Source organism: Somniosus microcephalus, chromosome 2, assembly GCF_052327205.1.
Source record: "Somniosus microcephalus isolate GS21.2 chromosome 2, FLI_Smic_1.0, whole genome shotgun sequence".
NCBI lineage: Eukaryota > Metazoa > Chordata > Chondrichthyes > Squaliformes > Somniosidae > Somniosus > Somniosus microcephalus.
Window position 1 is genome coordinate 103,132,556 of NC_140988.1, and position 24,651 is coordinate 103,157,206.

A 24,651-nucleotide genomic window follows, 5' to 3' on the forward strand; every position below is an offset into this window, starting at 1 on the left:
GGCTAGCTTTAATTGGAGCTATCCTTGCACAAACTTGGGCCACTCAGCAGCGCATTTAATGCTGGGTTGAACACCACAATCATGTTTATCAGCAGGCAGCACCAAGTTAGCGTGCATTACTTTGAACAGGCGTGGGTTGATCCTGCATTGCAATCGCAGTGCCCATTAAAGGGGGGGTGCATTCTGCCGGTACCGGGTGATTCAACTGGCTGGGGAATAGAGTCCAAGCAGCAAAAAGGACTACTGATGTCACAACAGGGGAAAGCGTGCGCCAAGGTTCTCCGATGCAGCCCTGGAGGTCTTGGTGCAGGAGGTCAACATGAGAACAGAGGCCCTGTTTCTACAGGGGGCCAGGAGACCCTCCAGGCAAATGCGCAAAAGGCACTGGGAGCAGATAGGCATTGTGGTGAATGCCAGCAGTGTAGCCCTGAGGACCTGGACGCAGTGCAGGAAGAAGTTTAGTGACCTCACATGAGTGGTCATGGTCAGTGAATTAATCTGCAAATGCCATATCCCGCCATCTGCACCACTAGACTCACACACTGCTCAATGCACCACACCCCCATCACTCACCGACCAACAATCTCTACTAAAAACGACTCATGCCTCACATTCATAGCTTCACCTCACCATCACACACTTACCAATGTTCTCCTGGCCAGCCTCAATGAACTTGAGCTCATCCAAAACTCCTGCTGCACATATCCTAACACGCAGCAAGTCCCATTCACCCATCACGCCTGTGCTCATTGACCTACATTGGCTCCTGGTCCACCAACAACGGTCCCGATAAGCTGGGCGGTCGTGTAGCTGTCTAGAGGTCCTGCGCAGGCCACTTACTGGCTTTTGATTGAGAGATTTTGCGCATCCGTGAAAATGTGAATGGGCCCCGCAGCCCAGTAAAGGCACCGCGCACCCAAAAAGAAATTAGGGGGAACATTGTCCACCAACACCTTGATTTTAAAATTCTCATCCTCATGTTAAAATCCCTCCATGACCTCACTCCTTCCTATCTGAACTCGGCAGTATGAGCGCTATGAGTGCTCCTAACCTGGGAGGGTGAGCCCAGTCTATTCTCGGAAAGCAGTAGTGTTAGCACTGTGAGCTCTGGAGCCTGGCTGTCACAATGAATGGATCAAATTACACATTGCAAAGATCTTGATTACTCCAGCTGGCAGGATCAAATTACACATTCCGGACAAACTATTGGGTATGTCTTGTCCTCCAAGGGGACCAATCAGAAATCTGGTCTTGTCCTCCAAGGGGACCAATCAGAAATCTGGTCTTGTCCTCCAAGGGGACCAATCAGAAATCTGGTGTTGCAAATAGACACGACCTTTATAGTATTAGTAATAATAAAACTTACACGTACATAGGCCTAGAAATTTGTCTCGGGCGGTGGTGCAAAATGGGCAGTATCGGATCAGCTGCCCGTTATACGCAGCACCTGACATTCAGGTCTATTGCAATCAATGGAACTGAATATCAGGCCCTGCGTATAACGGGCGGCCGATCCAATCCTACTCGTTTTGCGTCACCGCTCGAGATGAATTTCTAGGCCATAGCCTTTTATTATGTCAGAACGTTTCAAATATCGATGATGTATGCCGTCTGCATTCTTAAGGTGTCAGCGTGTCAGGATATGGTAGTGCAATAGTCTTTGTTAATATCAAATAAACACCAACACCTTTTTTCTTCTTGCCAAGGTGCAATGAATCATCTTTCTGTTGCTTAGACCCCTGTCTTCATCGGTTGACTGATGTCTCTGGTGCTTTAGTCTGCTCTGTGCTTGTGCTGCCGCTTTACTTGAGACCACTTCCTGTTAGTTCTTGTCATGACCTGCCACAATATGTGTGATTATGGTTTTCCAGTAGAATGTGTGATGAAATACGCTCTACTGTAAACTTAATTAGTGTAGGATAACGAAGACATTTATTTAACCCTTGACAAGTACAACTTTAAAAAAATTTATGCATGGTTTGTTTAGATACTAGATTGTGAAAGCAATACTTTTATGGAGTTAAATACAGGTAGATTTGTTTTCCTTCAGAATTACAAAACTAATATTCCCTCGCTCACTCTTTCTCTCTGACACTTACCTTGACTTGGGTTTCAGGTCTTTGTCCTCGCCGACATCTGGTAAACTCTCATGTTGAGCTGAAATGATTTAGGAGTGTATTTAATAGATGGAACACAGCAACACTTTCAAATACCGCATATAGCTTGACTCTGGAGGGCAGGGGTATTTGCAGATTGTGCACCTGTGGGTCTTCTCTAATAACTAAAATAATGTTTCCGCACTGAAATCTAAAATGTGTCATTTAAAGAACTTTTCCCAAGGATATTATGAGGGTGGAGTGAGGGAGGGATGGGGGAGCAGGGAAGAGAGGGTGAAGGAGAGGGGAGGGAGAGGGAGAGGGAGAAGAGAGGAGAGAAGGGGTAAGAGAAAGGCTGTCAGAGAGAGTTTCATCATGTCAATCTGGGCTGGATTCAAACCAAGACCTACACCTGCAAATCCACTGCCCTACAGTCTCCTTTGTAGATAGTTGGTTAAATTGGGACAATCCGACAGTGCTGAAATTGTTTGTGTATTTTAGGATTGTTCACTTACACGTTTTTTTCATGCTGCCCATCCATCTGTCGAGTTCGTCCATTTCAACTTCCATCACAGAAGCTATTTCTTCCTCAAAAATAGGGCTTACGAAGGAAAATAATTATTATTAGTAATGTTTTCTGTTCACAGTTTTAAAAGTCAGAGCATCATATCTGATCTATCAAAAAACGATGTAATATTCTAGTTTATCAAAAATATTGGGGCGGAAAATCCTCAGGGCACAATCCCAACAAGTACTCCAGGATCACAGCCACCAAGGACCTCCAGTGTTGACTCCATTAGTTGTGCGTGTGGTCAGAGGGAGATCCAGTCATTTGCATACAGAGGCAGATAACCACATTATTATGTGCGATTCTCAGACACCTGCCCCCACAGGCTGAAAGAGTGTCCATCCTTTTCCAGTCGGAGGGGGTACCAGGTCCCGTTCAAAACATGATTTTTATGGCCAATAATAAAAAAAAATAGGAAAACATTTTTTCCTGCCCAGTCTTTGAGGGTCCAGGCCACAACCCAGATGGGCCAACAAATGTCATTGAAGAGGCCAATATGCCTCTTTTTTTCTAAGGCTTTCCAGCCTCAGAGGATCCACCAGGCTTCTGTGATGACAGGGCCATGGTAACTTTCAGCAAAAGGAGTCCCCACTCCTGCCCTGCTCACATCAATAGTCCTGATTAATGCAGGGAGAGGCTCCAATCCCAAACAAGGCCATTGGAAACTCCCTTATTAGGTCGGGAAGGCTTCTGCCAGAGCTACAGCAGGAGTGCACTGGAAGAGGCGAGGATATTCGGCCCCATCAAGTCACAAATGGGTTGCAATTAGGCTTAGCATGCTGAGAATGCATTAACTCAGAGTTATTTTTCTCTCCTGTGGTTTCAATGCATTCTAAGGACACAACTTTAGTCTGTGACCTTCCTGGAAGAGCTAATACGCAACTGAACAGCGCCGCACTGATGCTGCTGAGTTGGGCGGGGTTTCCTTTTGACTAGGCATATCTTTAGCAGCTCACTTATGCTGTGGCAGGAAGCCGAATGAGCCACTCGACACAGCTGCTAACCACGCATTAATCATTCACACCTGCATAAATTGGCCAATGCTGAAGAGGGGTGTGCATGCCTCTGCTGAGTTTGGTTCTGATTGCCTCAGATAGCCATGTGGAAAATCCAATCTACCCTGAAGGCTCGACATCAGCTCATGCCCATAATAGGAACTATTCTGCTTTATCCAATGAAAAAAAATGTAATCTGTGGTTAAAATAATATTTGCAGGAACATGCCTGGCATATGGGTTATCAACAACTGCAAGATATTTATTCAATAGCAAAATATTGCGGATGCTAAAAATCTGAAATAAAAACAGAAAATGCTGGAAATACTCAGCACGTGAGGCAGCGTCTGTGGAGAGAGAAACAGAGTAAACATTTCAGGTCGATGACCTTTCGTCAGAACTGGAAAAAATTAGCGATGTAACAGGTTATAAGCAAGTGCAGGGGCAGGAAAAGGAGGGAGGGGAGGAAAGAACAAAAGGGAAGGTCTGTGATAGGGTGGAAGGTAGGAGAGATTAAATGAAAAAAGGGATGATGGTGCAAGGCAAAAGGGGATGGTAATGGGACAAGTAAAGAAACAAAAGATGGGTCTAGAGGAGGTGTAAACAGTAACAGCAGAATCCCTTCTCGTGTTTGATCAGGTATCTACCAAAACTCACTTTCACAGCCACATTGTTTTCCTCAGCAACTGTCTCCGGCTCCGACTCACTCCACGTGGATTCCAACTAAAATTCCACCCTTCATGTTTCAGATCCACCCAGGATTACAAATAACTCTAAGATATTCAGCGTTCCTCAAACCACTGCTCTCACCGCATGCTGAGATCCACACTCAACGCCATGAGCCGCCACATGCACGCTCTCAAGCTCTCTCTTCAGCAACACCGACTCACTCTATCTCAAAGCTGTCCTGGTCCGCAGTTCCATTTCACCCTTCGCCTCATCCGGCGCTTTAACAAAAAGCTTTTTTTCTCCCTTTTAGATGTCAAGGATCGCAAGCTTCAACAACTCTTAGACACCAATGCCCCTCTGGATCCTTCTTCCCCATCACTTTCCTCCTTCCAAACTCACACTTTGCCGTGTTTTCACTATCTCATCTGAACTTCCTCTCTCTGACCCTGAATGATCAGTCCTAAGCAAAGGCCTCAGCTTCATCCTTTTACACCCCACCTCAATGAATTTCGAGCTCAGTACAAAGCTGAGCTCTTCTTCCGTTGCTTCCACCTCTGCACCCAACTCTTTGGCCGGGAGTCTTCATTCCCCCTGCCACCGCCCACCACCCTTTCTCCTGTCTTCAGAATTCTCATTCTACCTGGACCCCTCACTCTGGCCTCTTACCCTCTCTAGATCCTTTCATTGGGAACTGCAAGTATGACATCGGACATCTCAATTTTTCTAATCCGCTCACACATTCTAACCTACCTCCGTTTATTTTGCAGCATTCCGTTCTCTCATCGTTCAACCCTAACATTGTCATTAAACTTGCTGACAAGGGTAGCACTGTTGTTGTTTGGTGAACTGACCTCTACCTAGTGGAGGCTGAACACCAACTCTCTGGCACCTCCTCCTACCTCCCCCTGGATCATGACCCCATTACTGAACATCAAGCCATCGCTTCCCAGACTGTCACTGACCTCATCTCCTCTGGAGATCTTCCCTCCACGGCCACCAACCACATCGTTCCCCAACCCCGCACAGCCCACTTCTACTTCCTTCCCAAGATCCACAAACAGGACTGCCCTGGTCGACCCATCGTTTCAGCCTGTTCTTGCCCCACGGAACTGACTTCATCCTACCTGGACTCTTTTTTCTCTCCTTGTCCAGCCTCTTCCCACTTATATCCGTGATGCCCTCTGCCACTTTAACAGTTTCCAGTTCCCTGGCCCTGACCATCGCCTTTTCACTATGGGCGTCCAATCGCTCTACACCTCTATCCCCCACCAGGATGGCCTGAGGGCGCTCCACTTCTTCCTTGAACGGAAGCCCAGCCAATTCCCATCCACCTCCGCTTGGCTGAACTTGTTCTCACATTGAACTTTTCCAGTACATTGATTACTGTATCAGTGCCGTTTCCTGCTCTCGCCCCGAACTGGAAAATTTCATTCACTTTGCTTTCAATTTCCACCTTTCCCTCACCTTCACATGGTCCATCTCCGACTCTTCCCTTCGCTTCTTCGACTTCTCTTTCTCCATTTCTGGAGATAGGCTATTGACCAATATCCACTATAAGCCCACTGACTGCTACAGCTACCTGGACTACACTTCCTCCCACCCCGCTTCCTGTAAGGACACTATTCCATTCTCCCAGTTTCTCAGCCTCATCTCTTCCGATGATGCCACCTTCCATTCCAGTGCTTCCTATATGTCTTCCTTTTTCCTCAACTGAGGATTCCCCTCTACCGTGGTTGACAGGGCCCTCGACTGTGCCTGTTCCATATCCTGCACTTCTGCTCTCACCCCTTCCCCTCTCTCCCAGAACCATGATAGGGGTCCCCTTGTCCTCACCTTTCACCTCCGCAGCCTTCACATTCAATGGATTATCCTCTGCCATTTCTGCCACCTCCAGTGTGATGCAGCCACCAAATATATTGTTCCGTCCCCTCCCCTTCCCTTTCAGCATTCTGAAGGGACTGCTCCCGCCACGATGCTCTGGTCCACTCTTTAATCACGCCTAACACACCCTCCCCTTCCCACAGCACCTTTCCGTGCAAGCGCAGGAGATGCAACACCTGCCCTTTTAAATCCTCCCTTCCCACCGTCCAGAACCCCAAACACTCCTTCCAGGTGGACCAACGATTTACTTGTACTTCTTTCAATTTAGTATACTGTATTCACTGCTCGCGATGTGGTCTCCTCTACATTGAGGAGACCACACCCAGATTGGGTGATCGCTTTGCGGAACACCTCCATTCAGTCCGCAAGCGTGACCCCCAAGCTTCCGGTTGCCTGTCATTTTAATTCTCCGCCCCACTCCCACTCTGACCTCTCAGTCCTCGGGCTCCTAAACTGTTCCAATGAAGCTTAATGTAAGCTCGAGGAACAGCACCTCATCTTTCGATTAGGCACTTTACAGCCTTCCGGACTCAACATTGAGTTCAACAATTTCAGACTATAACCTCTGCCCCTATTTTTTTGGACAGCAGCTGTTGGCTCCCATTTACACCTCCTCCAGACCCATTTTTGTTTCTTTATTTGTCCCATTACCATCTCCTTTTGCCTTGCACCATCATCCCTTTTGTCATTTAATCTCTCCTGCCTTCCATCCGATCACAGACCTTCCCATTTGTCCTTTCCTTCCCTTTTGTCCTTTCCTTCCCTCCTCCCTTTCCCTGCCTCTTGCTTAAAACCTGTTATACACTATACACCGGGTACAATAGCATAGTAGCTATATTACTGGACTAATAATCCAGAGGCCTTGGACTAATTTTTTTTAAATTCATTTTTATGAGGTTTGGGCGTCACTGGCAAAGTCAGCATTTATTGACCATCCCTAATTGCCCTTGAGAAGGTGGTGGTGAACCGCCTTCTTGAACCGCTGCAGTCCGTGTGGTGAAGATACTCCCACAGTGCTGTTAGGGAGCGAGTTCCAGGATTCTGACCCAGCGACAATGAAGGATCGGCGATATACTTCTAAGTCAGGATGGTGTGTGACTTGGAGGGGAACTTGGAGGTGCTGGTGTTCCCATGTGCCTGCTGCCCTTGTCCTTCTAGGTGGAAGAGGTTGCGGGTTAGGGAGGTGCTGCCGTAGAAGCCTTGGCGAGTTGCTGCAGTGCATATTGTAGATGGTACACACTGCAGCCACGGTGCGCCGGTGGTGGAGGGAGTGAATGTTTAAGGTGGTGGATTGGATGCCAATCAAGCGGGCTGCTTTGTTCTGGATGGTGTCGAGCTTCTTGAGTGTTGTTGGAGCCGCACTCATCCAGGCAAGTGGAGAGTATTCCATCACACTCCTGACTTGTGTCTTGTAGATGGTGCAAAGGCTTTGGGGAGTCAGGAGGTGAGACACTCACCACAGAACACCTAGCCTCTGACCTGCTCTTGTTGCCACAGTATTTATGTGGCTGGTCCAGTTAAGTTTCTGGTCAATGGTTACCCCCAGGATGTTGATGGTGGGGGATTCGGCGATGGTAATGCCGTTGAATGTCAAGGGTAGGTGGTTAGACTCTCACTTGTTGGAGATAGTCATTGCCTGGCACTTCTGTGGCGGGAATGTTACCTGCCACTTATCAGCCCAAGCCTGAACATCATCCAGGTCTTGTTGCATGCGGGCATGGACTGCTTCATTATCTGAGGAGTTGTGAATGACATTGAACCCTGTGCAGTCATCAGTGAACATCCCCATTTCTGACCTTATGTTGGAGGGATGGTCATTGATGAAGCAGCTGAAGATGGTTGGGCCTAGGACACTGCCCTTAAGAACTCCTGCAGCGATGTCCTGGGGCTGTGATGATTGAACTTCAACCACCACAACCATCTTCCTTTGTGCTAGGTGTGACACCAGCCAATGGGGCATTTTCCCCCCGATTCCCATTGACTTCAGTTTTACTAGGGCTCCTTGATGCCACACTTGGTCAAATGCTGTCACTCTCACCTCTGGCGTTCAGCTCCTTTGTCCATGTTTGGACCAAGGCTGTAATGAGCTGACTGAGAGCTGATCCAGAGAATTGAGTTCAAAACCCACAATTGCAGCAGTTAAATAAATAAAAAGTTAGTATCAGTAATGGCCATGAAATTGTTGGATTATCGTAAAAACCCATCTGCTTCACTAATGTCCTTTAGGGAAGGGTGTAGTGTATGTACCTTTAAGAGCCCCTGTGTACTGTAATACCGGTAGTGACCACTCGGGTATATAAGCCTATATAGCGTCTTGTATCTTTTAGTTCACCTCCAGACTTTGTTCAGTAAACACCTGTTAAACCAACTCCTGCATTCCTTGTCTCCATTAACACACGGATACAACAGTGGCAACGAATTGGAAACGGACTTACCTGCAATTCGGCAGCACCTCAAGGAGATCGATTCCTCAGACGAAGGTCGAAGAAAAAAAAACAAAAAACAAAAAAAAACTGTGGTTTCACCAGCTAGCCGGGCTGGTGGCAGGTACTGCACTAATCCTTCCTGGGCGGCGGGCTGGGGCTCGATCGGGTGGCTCTGCAGCGGGGCCGAGCAGCGAGTCGGAAGGCGGAGGCAAACAGAGGCGGAGGGTGGAGCACTCGGGAGACGGCCGGCACTGCAAAGCAGGTCGGCATTCGGACCAAGCAGAGGGAGGGAAAAGTCCCAGTGAGTCCGGCGGGAACGAGTCTCCAACTATTAAAAATATCTGTGTAAATAAAAACCGCAGAGAACAGCGTTGTCAGCAGCGGCAGCGGTGGGAAAGCGCGGGAGGCGCCATTTTTTCTCGGCAGGGAAGAAAGGAAAGCGCGGGAAGCGCCATTTTTGATTTTCAGGATGCCTAAGACTGGCAATATTACTGCTTTCGATCGTGATATAGAGGATTGGACCACATATGTGGAAAGAGTGGAGGTATATTGCACAGCGAATGAAGTAGAGGATGATAAAAAGGCATCGGTACTTCTAAATCTGATGGGCGCAAGGACATACGAGCTGTTACGAAACTTAATCACTCCAGCCAAACCGATGGACAAGAATTTTAAGGAGATTGTTGATACCCTACAGGAGCACTTAAACCCAACACCGCTGCTGATAGCGGAATGATTCAAATTCTTCAGGAGGAATCAGCACAAGAATGAAAGTAACGCTGATTACCTCACCGAATTAAGAAAGCTGTCAAAGCACTGCCAATTCGGGGCAGGACTGGCAGATTCTCTATGAGACAAATTCGTCTGCGGTCTCCTAAGTGAAGGAACACAGAAAAGGCTACTTTCTGAGAAAGATTTGACACTGGACAAGGCTTTCAGTGTGGCTGTATCATATGAAGCAGCAGCAAGAGGAGCTGCAGAGATACAGCAAAAGCCACAGGACTTCGGCACCCATGAAATGACACGGGGTTTCGAGAGATGTTATTGCTGAGGCAGATCCACCCATGACCAGAGGGACTGCTGGTTCAAGGACAAAGCATGCAGGCAATGCGGAAAGATGGGACACATTGCACGTGTATGCCGATCTGGAAACAAAAAATCCACTGACAGAAAAAAAATCAATAAGGAAAAGTACAGAAAGGTACAAATGATGACGGACAGTAGCTCTGAAGACCAGAAGAGTGATAGCGACTCCGGAAACAAGAGATTAAGCTGTCTCAAATTACATAATGTAATTGCCAAAGAAGAGTACCAGACCATTTGGGTTACCCTCACGATAGCGGGGTCCCCAGTTAAAATGGAGCTAGCTACAGGATCAGCTCTGACCGTCATAAGTCGACGGGATTACGAGCGGCTATTTCCGCATATACCTTTGAAAGACACATCCATTATCTTGAAGACATATACGGGGCAGAAAGTATACCCCAAAGGGAAAATAAAGGTGCCTGTTGTATACAACGGCAAGGAAATACAGAAGTTGTATTTATACGTTCTGCAAAATGGTGGTCCACCGTTGTTGGGACGTGAATGGATCAGGAAGATACGTTTAGACTGGCACTCCATTCAGGCACTGACGGTGACCAGTAAGAAAAAAAATGATGATGACGTCATACCTGAACGATTAAAAGACATCTTGGCTAATGCCAAAGAAGTGTTTCAACAGGAACTAGGAACCTTGAAAGGCGTCACCGCCTCAATAAAAGTGGAAGATGCGGCAATTCCCACGTTTTTTAAGGCAAGGCCGGTGCCATACGCAATTCGTCCAGCAGTCAAGGCAGAGCTGGAGAATTTGGAAAAAGCAGGCGTGTTATCCAAGGTAGATTGGAGCGAGTGGGCAACACCCATCGTCCCGGTCATGAAGAAAACGTTGAATAGTGATAAATCTGAAGAACAGAGAAAAATTCGCATCTGTGGGGACTTCAAGGTGACTGTAAACCCGGTCCTTCACACGATACAGTATCCTCTTCCAAGGATAGAAGATATTTTCGCCTCACTATCCGCCTCATATCTACAGATGGAGGTTGAGGAGGCCTCTAAAAAGTATCTCACGATAAACACACACAAAGGCCTGTACCAGTACAATCGACTGGTTTTCGGAGTAGCATCAGCTCCAGCTATCTGGCAAAGAGCTATGGAGCAAGTCCTGCAAGGGATTCCGGGGACTCAATGCTACCTAGACGACATCCTTGTAACAGGAGAAAACGACAACGAGCACCTTGCCAATTTGGAGCAGGTGCTCACTAGGCTGAGAGAACGGGGCCTACGAGCAAATCGCCCCAAGTGCGAATTTTTCCAGAAACAAATATCATATTGTGGCCATATAATTAACGAAGAAGGGTTGCATAAGTCAACTGAAAAAATTGAAGCGGTCATAAAAGCCCCAGCACCTGAAAATGTCGCACAATTAAGGTCGTTCCTGGGATTGATAAATTACTATCATAAATTTTTACCGAACTTGTCAACTGTTCTGCACCCTCTTAACGCACTGCTACAAACGGGAGTAATTTGGAAATGGAGCGAAGACTGTAAACGTGCCTTCCATAAATGCAAAGGCTTGATCACGTCCAAGGAAGTGTTGGCTCATTACAACCCATCACTGCCAATCAGACTGGCGTGCGATGCATCCCTTTACGGCGTAGGAGCGGTATTATCGCATAGATTCCCTGATGGCTCGGAGCGGCCGATAGCTTTTGCGTCACGCTCATTGAACTCAGCTGAGCGTAACTATGCTCAGATCGACAGGGAAGCACTCAGCCTGGTGTGGGGAGTGAAGAAATTCAACCATTACCTACACGGACAAAAATTTACCTTGTTGACTGACCATCAACCCCTCGTCTCCATATTCAACCCTAAAAAGGGCGTTCCCATTATGACAGCGCAAAGGCTACAGAGGTGGTCCCTTTTCCTAGGGGCACACCAATATGACATAGAATACAAAGGAACAAAACAGCATGGGAATGCTGACGGTTTATCGCGCCTACCGTTGCCAATGGTAGAAGAGGCACCTACAGTGGACCCAGTGGAGATGTCCCACTCAACCATAGTAGAATGTCTACCAGTAACAAATTCTACCATTGAAAAGGAAACGAGAAATGACCCGACTCTCTCACGAGTCTACGATTTAACGGTGAAGGGATGGCCAGCACATGGCGAACCACTGTTGCCAGCATTCTCGCAAAGAAGAGAACAGCTGCCAGTGTGCCGAGGAACCTTGATGTGTGGATCCAGAGTGGTGATTCCACCCAAACTCCAGGATAAAGTGCTAAAGGAGCTTCACGAGGGGCATCTGGGTGGAGTGAAAATGAAGAACCTAGCCAGAGCGTTTGTGTGGTGGCCAGGTATCGATGGAGACATCGAAGAAATGACCAAGAGCTGTCTAGGATGCCAGAAGGTCCAAAACGCCCCACCACAAGCCCCTCTACATCCATGGGAGTGGCCCTCATCTCCATGGCAAAGGGTACATATCGACTTTGCTGGTCCATTTATGGACTCAATGTTCTTAATCGCGGTTGATGCACACTCCAAGTGGCCAGAGGTAATAAAGATGTCCTCCACCACCACGGAAAAAAACATCACAGTATTAAGGACCATATTTGCCAGGAATGGGCTGCCTGAACAGATCTGTTCTGATAATGGACGGCAATTTGTGTCCGAAGAATTCAGGAAGTTCTTAAAAAACAATGGGGTTAAGCACTACATGTCCGCCCCATACCATCCCGCCACCAATGGATTAGCTGAAAGGTTTGTCCAGACCTTCAAGAAGGCCATAAAGGCCATGGGTAATGAAGACATAAATCTACAACATAAGGTAGATAACTTCTTGTTTGCATACAGGAATGCAACACATGTGGTTACAAACCAAACTCCCGCCATGATGTTTTTCAATAGAAGACTAAGATGCCGGCTGGATTTGATCAAGCCAAACATCAGAAGGGATGTAGAGAACCGGCAATTTCAAGGCATGAATGAAAGGCCAACTAGAACCTTCCAGATAGGTCAACAAGTTTTGGCCCGGGACTACCGTACCGAGAAATGGCAGCCTGGAACTATTTGCACACGACTAGGACTGCTGATGTATACCGTGGACATTGGTGAAAGCATAATAAGGCGCCATACTGACCAGATCATAGAGTCATCCGAAAAGGGACAACCTACACCACAACTCTATACGCCTAATGATGAAGCAGAGATACCCATAGTATCTACCTCCGATCCGGTGATACTGGAACCAGATGAACCCGACACTGGCATTCAAGCCGAATCGACCTTGCCAAAAGAACCTACTACACCACCGAAAATTACTACACCACCGAGGCATTATCCGGACCGAGTCGGGAAGCCTCCAGAGAGACTGACTTATAATTGATTAACTGCAGCAAATGTGTAGATTATTGTTCTTGTAAACATGTTAATTAATGATTACTTAAAATGTTATGTACTATTTATCTAAAAGGGGAGGAATTGTAGTGTATGTACCTTTAAGAGCCCCTGTGTACTGTAATACCGGTAGTGACCACTCGGGTATATAAGCCTGTATAGCGTCTTGTATCTTTTAGTTCACCTCCAGACTTTGTTCAGTAAACACCTGTTAAACCAACTCCTGCATTCCGTGTCTCCATTAACACACGGATACAACAAAGGAAATCTGCCATCCTTACCTGGTCTGGCCTATATGTGACTTCAGACCCACAGCAATGTGGTTGACTCTTAAATGCCCTCTGAAATGGCCTAGCAAGCTACTCAGTTCTACAAAAAACGCTACGAGAAACAATAATAAGAATAAAACCAGATGGACTACTGGCATCAACCTAAGCACCGGCTTCGGACACGACAACGGCACACCCAGCCCAGTTGACACTGCAAAGTCCACCTCACTAATATCCGGGGTCTTGTACCAAAATTGGTAGAGCTGTCCCACAGACTAGTCAAGATACAGCCTGACATAGTCATGCTCAGAGAATCATACCTTTCAGTCAATGTCCCAAACTCCCCCATCACCATTCCTGGCGGCACACTGGTATACAGTCGGGAGGGAGTGGCCCTGAGAGTCCTCAACATTGACTCCGGACCTCATGAAGTCTCATGGCTTCAGGTCAAGCATGGGCAAGGAAACCTCCTGCTGATTACCGTATACTGCCCTCCCATACCCGATAAATTGGTAATCCTCCATGTTGAAAACCACTTGGAAGAAGCACTGAAAGTAGCAAGGAAGATGGTTGTGGTTGTTGGAGGTCAATCATCTCAGCCCCAGGACATCACTGCAGGAATTCCTCAGGGCAGTGTCCTAGGCCCAACCATCTTCAGCTGCTTCATCAATGACCATCCTGTCATTATAAGGTCAGAAGTGGGGATGTTCGCTGATGATTGCACAGTGTTCAGTTCCATTCGCAACTCCTCAGATAATGAAGCAGTGTGTGCCCGCATACAGCAAGACCTAGACGACATTCAGGCTTGGGCTGATAAGTGCCAAGTAACATTCGCACCACAGAAGTGCCAAGCGAGAGCCTAAACACCGCCCCTTGACATTCAGCAGCTACATAGGCTGGGTATTCTGTGGCGAGTGTCTCCCACCATCTACAAGGCACAAGTCAGGAGTGTGATGGAATACTCTCCACTTGCCTGGAGAGTGCAGCTCCAACAACACTTAAGAAGCTCAACACCATCCAGGACAAAGCAGCCCACTTGATTGACACCCCATCCACCACGTTAAACATTCACTCCCTCCACCACCGGCGTACCGTGGCTGCAATGTGTACAAGATGCACTGCAGCAACTCACCAAGGCCTCTTCAACAACACCTCCCAAACCCGCAACCTCTACCAACTACAAGGACAAGGGCAGCAGGCGCATGGGAACACCATCACCTGCAAGTTCCCCTCCAATTCACACACCATCCTGACTTGGAAATATATCGCCATTCCTTCATCGTCGCTGTGTCAAAATCCTGGAACTCCCTCCCTAACAGCACTGTGGGAGTATCTTCACCACATGGACTGCAGCGATTCAAGAAGGCGGCTCACCACCACCTTCTCAAGGGCAATTAGGGATGGGCAATAAATGCTTGTCAGCAACCCCCACATCCCAGAAACGAATAAAAAGAAATCTCTAACTTTATTCAGTTCTGACGAAAGGTCATCGACCTGAAACGTTAACTTTGTTTGTCTCTGCACAGATGCTGCCTGACCTGTTGAGTATTTCCAGCATTTTCTGCTTTTATGCAAGATATTTATATCCAGTTACTCCTGGAACAGGTCAAAGGTTATCCAGAGCTGTGAGGATGTAACAGTCCTCAATCGGAGGTACACAGTCAATTGGAATTAAATAGTCCCTGTCACATTGCACATTCCTTATAAGCTCAGGTATATAATCATGACACTGGTAAATATTTCTTTATTTTGCAAGTAAGGTAAAATGACCAGGCATGCACGTATTCTTTAACTGGAGGTGGTAGTGCCTCGCTCTTGTGCTTGGTGATCCAGTATATACAATCCTTCACAATACAACGGCCTCAAATTGCCTCATAATTTGGGCATAAAATCTTTGTATTCAGAGGCAGAATTTGGGGAAGGACCCAATTACACCAGGCCCCCACCTCTTTTTTCTGCTCGTGAAAACTACCTTTGGGGCAGGGACATAATACACCCGCCCACAAACGGCCAGGTGCAGGGATAGGTGATAAGATGTGGTTCCCACATTTGTGACTGTGTGCCCCCGGTGTCCGCAGTGGCTAAGGGCAGCATTTCAGATTTAGAAGGGCGCTTTCCCTATGGCAATCGATTGCAGAGCGATTAACTTCAGTCGGGAAACTGGTCTGTTAAGATGCAGGCGTTTTGTTTTTTGAACTTTGAAAACCGTTAGCTGGTAGAGCCAGCTGCCTGTACACTAAGAGAGGAAGCCGCAGTGAGTTTGCTTTCTCTACCTGAAGCCAGCGTCCCAGCTGCATCCAACCAATACTGTATATGCAAATGTTCCTGACTCTGGAAACTGGGGTGGACAAGGGTTCCGCCCTGACACAGATATGGCAGTGGAATCAGAGCTGAGGAAATTTGGGACATATGAAATTGTGGTACGACTCTTCAGTCTGCCATCCTATATCTAGGTATGCCGTATTGCAGAAACATTCTTAGGCAGTCCCTCGGAACCGAGGATGACTTGCTTCCACATTAAAAATGAGTTCTCAGGTGACTGATGAGTCCAATGCAGGACCTACAGTCTCTGTCACAGGTGGGGCAGATGGTGGTTGAAGGGGCGGGTGGGTGGGGTGCTTGGGTTGACGTGCGCTCCTTGCGCTGCCTGCGCTTGGCTTCCGCTTGCTCCCGGCGAAGAGACTCGAGGTGTTCGGCGCCTTCCCGGATGCTTCTCCTCCACTTTGTGTGGTTTTGGGCCAGGGATTCCCAGGTGTCGATGGGGATGTTACACTTTTTCAAGGAGGCTTTGAGGGTGTCCTTGAAGCATTTCCTCTGCCCACCTGGGACTCTCTTGCCGTGCCAGAGCTCCGAGTAGAGTGCTAGTTTTGGGAGTCTCGTATCGGGCATGCGGACAATGTGACCCGTCCATCGGAGCTGATTGAGCGTGGTCAAAGCTTCGATGCTGGGGATGTTGGCCTGAGCAAGAACACTGACGTTGGTGCGCCTATCCTGCCAATGGATTTGCAGGATCTTGCGGAGGCAGCGTTGGTGGTACCTCTCCAGTGCTTTGAGGTGCCTGCTGTACATGATCCATGTCTCTGAAGCATACAGCAGGGCGGGTATCACTGCTGCTCTGTAGACCATGAGCTTAGTGCCGGGTTTGAGGTCCTGGTCTTCAAACACCCTCTTCCTCAGGCGACCGAAGGCTGCACTGGCACACTGAAGGCGGTGTTGGACTTCGTCGTCGACGTCTGCCCTTGTTGACAGTAGGCTCCCAAGGTATAGAAAGTGGTCCACATTGTCCAATGCCTTGTCGTGGATTTTGATAATCGGGGGGCAGTAAAGTGTGGTGGGGGCAGGTTGGTAGAGGACCTTTGTCTTACGGATGTTTAGTGTAAGGCTCATGCTCTCGTACGCTTCGGTGAAGGTGTTGACGATGGTTTGGAGTTCGATCTCTGAGTGAGCACAGACGCAAGCGTCGTCTACATACTGTAATTCGACGACAGAGGATGGGATGACCTTGGATCTGGACTGGAGGCAACGGAGGTTGAACAGTTTCCCGTTTGTTCTGTAAATTAGCTCCACTAATTACATTACTGGTAGATTTGACATCAATAGTAACACATAGCCTATGGCATTCACATGCAGCACTTTTACACTGGGTTTGTCTGTGGTTTTGTGCAATCTTCTAACCACTCTGCATTTTATTCAAGATTTTTTCTAGACTCATCACTATCCAATTTCTTATTTGTCTGCTTCAAACCACTTCATGCACCTTCCTATTCCTACCACTGCTCTAACACTAACTCTTCAGGTGGTGTCATTAATGCATGCCTGAGTAATTGAGCACAACTTAGCAGTTAGCACATGCACTAATGCCAACACATACAGCAATGTTATTCCCTTAATGTTTTTTCTAACATCATAGGCACCTCACGCATGCAAATTGACTAGCTATCGAAATCCTGTTAGGCGAACCTTGTTCGTAGAGTTGATCATATAGGTCAAAGAAACGATTGATCACAGCATAAGAAATTGGCATCTCTCAAGCAGTTTGCATTGTGTTTACATTTTGAGCAGGTTCCAATGCCACTGGACTGCTTTGCCTCTATATTCTGCTTGAATTTAATGAAGACCAATAGGACAGGAGACAGAAAAGTTGGCACAACACTTTAAAATACATGAAACTTAATACTTACAGCTAGAAGATCTGCACATGTGCTATGGTCTTAAATCTAGATACACAATGGCTGGTTAGTGGCAGCACTGTTGCACAGGACACCCTAACAGTATCCACCTAGTGCCTGAAATACCTGTCTGCTGCCCCTCCCCTCCCCCTTTGCCCGAGTAAGACGGTAGAGATTTTTAGTTTCACAGTAAACCAACCTTTACACTACATCAACGTCCTCACTATAAAATAACAAAGTTCACAGGCTGAAGTCTGAATTTTTGTACCAGTTGATGGCAGTTTGAGAGAAAGTTAAAAATAAACATTTGTTTCAGACTGGAGCCCATATTTGAATCTCTGGCACGGATCTTGATAATCGCTTGCCTGTCTAGTGCATGCGCTGGCATGTCAAGCAGAGGAACAGTTTAGGTTTCAATTTGAGGTGGTTAACAGCAGCCACTTGATTCAGATACATTTGATTATTTAGCATCAAGAGGTCAGAGTGCTGACTCTGCTCTGGACCGAATGCCACTTGCACAAAGCAGCTGTAAATGTGGACTATATCCGAATGTACAACTGGAGTCTAACTGATGCAGACACTTTACTGTGCGTCACAGAAAAACAGGATATAAAATTAACTGCAGGGCAGTCAAGTCATGATTATGCAATACAAAAAATATGATATTGTCCCTAAATTTCCTTTCAGGTTCTGCCAGACTCCTGCTGTAACTTTAGCAAGAATTCAGCAGAATCCAGCAAAAAGTAGTTTGCGCTGTGTCCCTGCCATTTCTGGGATTTTCTGGTTGGCCTTGTAAGAGGAAGAACCTCCGACCACCATTTACACGACCAATATTGACATGGGGGCAGCTCCAGAGGTGGAACTTAGGGCAGGCACTGCCTATATTGGGAGTTCCTGCTTCTCCAGTTGAATTTGGTGCCCAGTGTTGGACTGGACAAAGGTAGACTGAGACAGATGAGGATTACTGGCCTCCAAATGGGCATGTGGGGCCCAGCAGAAGGTCCAGGTGAGGGGTACAGCCGAGACTCCCAAAGATAAGGGAATTTCTTTTTGTGAAAATCTGGATCGCCCCCACCCATATGCAGGAGAGATGGCTGGGATTGAATAGGATTCTGTTCCCTGCAGCAACCCCCACCCGACACAATGGCAAGCAGGTGGAGGATTTTCTGGCCATATGGGGCAAATGGGTCTTGTACTGGCATGGACACCAGCCTGCCCCATACGAATTAGGTGCCCTCTTATTGACCTGGCAATCTCTGGTGGGGTCACTACAGCGAGCACTGGCGGGGTCAATCGCTGTATAACCATCAATACAACGTACCCTGTATTTTTAGGGCTAGTATAAAATGAATGAGGAAAAAGAGCCCTGGAGAGAAGGGTTCTGAGAGAGTTGGGACAGGTCCTGAGATCTAGAATCACTGAAAAAGGGATCCTGGAATCTGAGAGGATTTGGGAAAGTTGGCTTCAGAGTGTGGGAGCACTGGGGGTGGTCCCATGGATTGGGAGCGCTGGGAGAGCTATCTAGCAGCTTGTGAGTACTAGGAGGGAATCTCAATTTGATGGGGAGAGAAAAAAGAAAGAAAGACTTGCATTTATATACCGCTTTTCATGACTTTAGGACATCCCAAAGTAATTTACAGCCAATTAAGATTTTTTTTTTTTGAGGGCAAGTCCTGGATATGAGGGCAACTTGGGAGGGAGTTTTGGAAGCATTGGGGTGGGTGGGGCAGGGTTTGGAAACCTTCAGTGGAATAGGGCCCAAGGTAATGAGTGATTTGATTGGTTTACCTTCTCCTTTGTTCTATTGGTAGGTTCTTCGGACTGGCTGTAAAGCTCTCATAATTCCTTAGTAGTTTCTCACTGGCAGTTTTTTAAGTGCTTTTCTTGCTTTAGATTTATATGGTCCCTACCTCTAAAGTTTTGATTTTCTGCAGTTACAGGGAGAAAATGTGTGCTAGATGCAAAACTTTTAATATATTTTAGATAACTATTACAATGCTTATAAAGACAAAAGCTACAATCAACCCATCTGACCCATGACTCGGTATAATCACCAATGCTCCACTTTTCTGCATGTTTAGGATCAGTAGTTTGATATTAGCAAAGAGGGTGCCTGTAAGAGGTATTATACAAAACTGCACAATGGATGTGGTCAAATGCAACTACTCCTGACAGTTTCTTCCAACTTTTCAGCAGCAGTAAGAACCCTAACCCTAACTTTAAATGCAAGCATAATACACAGAGCATTGGTTTCCCAGATTTACGTGGAGTAAGACTGAGTAATATAACTACAGCTGCCTACTTGCATCATGCTGAGAAGTATTCCAGATCCTGCACTGCTTGTTCATGAAGATCACACGATAGTTGTGGATGAGAAAGGCAATTCAACTCATCTTAGTTCATCCATCCAAAATGACGACAAAGTGCCCCATCTGCCCACTGCAGCATCCAATTAGTTCTTAAATGATTTCAGTGTTTTGCCTCCACTACCTTATTGAAGCATCCATTCCAAGTGTTGCTCACTTTATGTGAAGAAAAATGTCCTGATATCAATCCTAAATTTGCCTTTTATTAGATTGAACCTATGGCTCTTGTTCCATTCTCGTGGTTTAATTTAAAGTAATTATCTAGATGTTATAATATGAAAGAGGAATGTAGGTCCCACAGCAGCACAAATGTGGTAATACCTACACCCATCAGTCTCTAATATTGACTATGGGCTGGATTTTCCTGTTTCCCACCCGCACGGGGGTCGGGGGGGGGGATCCGATCCCCAACCCAGGGGCTGAGTCGCAATCCCCTGGGGGGTCAGAACCACGACCTCAGAGGATCCAATTCTGGGGTGGGGGCAGGGGGGGGTGCGATCACTGACTCCAGAGCTGAGTCACGATCCCTGGGGGGTGTTCCAAGCCCCGGGCTGGGCGGACTTAACAAGGTCAATCAGGGGAAAATCCCGCTGGTTGGCCAGAAGCTGATGGAGGCGGGACTGAAACCCGACAAGCGGGAGTCCCATTGAGAAAATCACCCCCAAAGAATCATTCACAACAAGGTGAAACAGACACTGTTAGAATATTCTAATTATTCATCTCTGAAAATCTGCTCCTGTTTGCTTAATGAACAGTTTCACTTTATGTATTCTATTTAAAAAGTTAGAAGTTTTAAACACCATACCTTGCTGGATTTTCACTGTTAACATCATCATTTAGAGCTGAGAAAAAAAAGTTTATACATGTTTAGATAAAATACATTTTCAAGCAAATTTTCTGAAAGCCGAATTGTCTTAGGCTCTGTATTCTTTTTATATACTTTGGCCTGGAGATAGCTGTCACCTATACAAAGAGAAAGGTCAACTTATTAAACAATGAAGACAAAATATAAACTAGGCATGTCAATGCTGGTATTCTCAGGAATTCAAATTGAGTTCTTAAATAGGCTCTGGTTTGTTGAAAACAAAATTAAGATACATTTCATTCTTTAATACAATTGGATCAAGTATTTTTTTAAGGTTTTTGCATCCCACAGAGCTAAATTTGAACAATGTATTTTTTTCTGTTGCTGCAAATCATCCCCTCCCCCACGCCCCCCCTTCCTGCACAAGAATGTTTCTGTTTGTGAACATGTTTGGAATTTTTGTGATGCTGCAGCCCTTGTGGCATCTTCTCTGCAGCAGTAACTGTGGTGAGGTGTTTATTTCTGAACAGCTAATTTAAAGAAGTAGTACACTAATCTAAATGTACACTCTCGGGAGCCGCAAGCCTACATTTCGTTGTAATGCACTTGTGCACTAACAATGACAATAAAGTTGATTATTATTATTATTATTATTACTTTATTATAATTATTATAAACAACATGATTCCTGTGCTGTCATAGAGGGGAAACCCCTTCTCAGGAAGGGGCTTCACTGCCTGATTCTGGCTGCTCGAGTAAATGGGCTGCTGGGGGCACTACTGCTCCTCTCGGCCCACAAGGAAACCATAAAAAACATTTAAAAATTACCTTCCTGTACTTCCTCTGCCCCGATCCTGTTAGCTGCCAGGTTTCTCTGGCGGCTCTGGCACTGGTCACGACTTGCGTGACTGCGAGTTAAAATAACGTCGGGTTCCTATTTGCGTCATAAGATCACTACTTTTGCATATGTACAAGGCTCTTGTCTACCTGCGGAGATGGTCTCCGTCAGCTCCTGAAACGCAGGAGTTAAATTAGCAGCGGGCGGGCGGGAGCGCTGCGCGAAGGGGGATGTAAGTACTCTGCTCCTGCATGCCCTGTACTTGTTGGGCATGGGAGGTTAAAATCAGGGCATGTGTGTTGATGCCAGGAGAGTCTCAGCTGCAATGCCCCACCCTCAAGTTGATTAACCTGCCAACACTGTCTGTCTGCTCACCCATTTTGTGCAAGGTAAAGGAGGGCTGCTGATAATTTGGAACTGTATGCCAATAAGAATCAGTGCCTTCAAGTGAGGAAGGGAGAAAATTGGGGGACAAATTCCTTCAAATAGAATGAAAATCAATGCCTTAAAATGAGTATGGGGTAACTTTACAAATTTGATCTCTGGGCTCAGACGTCAATCACCGGGAATGCATATCAGAATTCAAGCACATGCTCCCTATGTTTTTCCATCTATTAAAGTTAATTCCTGATATGTGTTCGAGGTATGCAAATCTCAGCTTCAGCAACCCGATTCATAAAATTATCCCTTGTATGCCCATATTCAATTATATGTCAGCCTGTCAGTAAGCAGAAGTATTTGTGATAGAGTGGGTTTAATAGTAAGATATCTATGATATGTGGATGATAAGACATTTACTTGGGAAATTTGGAAAATGTGGTGTATGTGCCTTTAAGAGCAATTATGGTGTATGTGCCTTTAAGAGCCCCAGGTGTGCGTAATGCTGGTAATTGCCACTTGGGCTATATAAACCTGTGTATTGGGTATATCCTTTAGAAACCCCCCCCCCAGACTTGCTTAGTAAATACCTATGAACCAACTCCTGTCTTCAGTGTCTTTATCTACACACGGACACTACAGTGGCGACGAAGTGGAAACGGACTTACCTGCAATTCGGCAGCACCTCAAGGACATCGATTCCTCCAGCGTCCAGAAGACTCAAGGAAGTAAGAGAAACTGTGGTTTCACCAGCTGGCCAAGCTGGTGACAGGTACTGCGCTAATCCTTCCTGGGCGTCAGGCTGGAGCTCCAGCGGCGGGCTCTACAGCTGAGACAGGCAGCGAAATCGGAGGCAAGCAATAACGGACTGGGAGGGTGCACTCGAGAGACGGCCGGCGCGGCAAGCAGGTCAGCGTTTAGACCTCCGTCGGGAATGAGTCTCCAACAGTGAATAAACGGAAACCACAGTAAAACAGCGTTGTTATCGGTAGCAGCGGCGGGAAAGCGCGGGAAGCGCCATATCGTTGCTACAGAGAGAAAAAAAAAGCGCGGGAAGCGCCATATCTTTTCTGAAATGCCTAAATCTGGTAATATTGAGGCTTTTGATGGTGAAATAGAAGATTGGACCACATACGTGGAAAGAGTAGAGATTTATTGCACTGCAAATGGAATAACAGATGAAAAAAAAGCTTCACTACTTCTGAACTTAATGGGCGCGAAGACATACGGGCTGTTACGAAATTTAATCACTCCAGCCAAACCAAAGGACAAGACTTTTAAAGAAATTGTTGATACCCTGCAGGAGCATTTAAACCCAACACCGCTGCTGATAGCGGAACGATTCAAGTTCTTCAAGAGAAATCAACACAAGAATGAAAGTAACGCTGATTACCTAACCGAATTAAGAAAGCTATCAAAGTACTGCCAATTCGGAGCAGGACTATCGGATTATCTTCGAGACAAATTTGTTTGCGGTCTCTTAAGTGAAGGAACACAAAAAAGACTGCTTTCTGAAAAAGATTTAACATTGGACAAAGCTTTCAGTATGGCTGTATCATACGAAGCAGCAGCAAAAGGAGCTGCAGAGATACAACAAGAGACACAGGACTTCGGCACCCATAAAATGACACAGGAGTTCGGAAGATGTTATCGCTGCGGCAGATCCACCCATAACCAGAGGGACTGCTGGTTCAAGGGCAAAGCATGCAGGCAATGTGGTAAGATTGGACACATTGCACGGGTATGCCAATCTGGACAAAATAAATCCACTGACAGAAAACAAAAAATCAATAAAGAAAAGTACAGGAAGGTACAAATGATGACGGACAATAGCTCCGAAGACCAGAATAGCGATAGCGACTCCGGAAACAAGAGACTAAGCTGTCTCAAATTACATAATGTACTTGCCAAAGAGGATTACCAAACCATTTGGGTTACCCTCACAATAGCAGGGTCCCCAGTTAAAATGGAGCTAGATACAGGATCAGCTCTAACCGTAATAAATCGACGAGATTACGAGAGGCTATTTTCGCATATACCTCTAAAAGACACATCCATTATCTTAAAAACATATACGGGGCAGAAAGTATACCCCAAAGGAAAAATAAGGGTGCCTGTTGTATACAACGGCAAAGAAATACAAAAGTTGTATTTATACATTCTACAAGATGGTGGTCCACCGTTGTTGGGACGTGAATGGATAAGGAAGATACGTTTAGACTGGCACTCCATTCAGGCACTGACGGTGACCAGTAAGGAAAAAAACAATGATGACATCATACCTGAACGATTAAAAGACATCTTGGCCAACGCCAAAGAAGTGTTTCAAGAGAAACTAGGAACCTTGAAAGGCATCACCGCCTCAATAAAAGTGGAAGATACAGCAATTCCAAAAATTTTTAAGGCAAGGCCGGTGCCATACGCAATACGTCCGGCAGTCGAGGCAGAGCTGAAGAATTTGGAAAAGGCAGGCGTATTATCCAAAATAGATTGGAGCGAATGGGCAACACCCATCGTTCCAGTCATGAAAAAAACATTGAAAAATAACTCTGAGGAACAGAAAAAAATTCGCATCTGTGGAGACTTTAAGGTGACTGTAAACCTGGTCCTTCACACGGTACAGTATCCTCTTCCGAGGATAGAAGATATTTTCGCCTCACTATCCGGAGGGAAACGTTTCACAAAAATTGACTTGGCACAGGCATATCTACAGATGGAGGTTGAGGAGACCTCTAAAAAGTATCTCATAATAAAC

At 46.3% G+C, this 24,651-nt stretch overlaps 1 protein-coding gene across 1 annotated transcript in view; it reads right to left on the reverse strand.

Annotated features, from left to right (window-relative positions):
- Positions 1-24,651, reverse strand: part of tmem154 (transmembrane protein 154) — an 83,272-nt gene that overhangs the window by 36,240 nt on the left and 22,381 nt on the right. The window contains exons 3-5 of the mRNA XM_086011834.1: positions 20,681-20,717; positions 2,612-2,697; positions 2,100-2,157 (exon numbers count right to left, since the gene is read on the reverse strand). Of these exons, the coding sequence (XP_085867960.1) occupies positions 2,100-2,157; positions 2,612-2,697; positions 20,681-20,717 (181 nt within the window). The remainder of the gene's footprint in view (positions 1-2,099; positions 2,158-2,611; positions 2,698-20,680; positions 20,718-24,651) is intronic.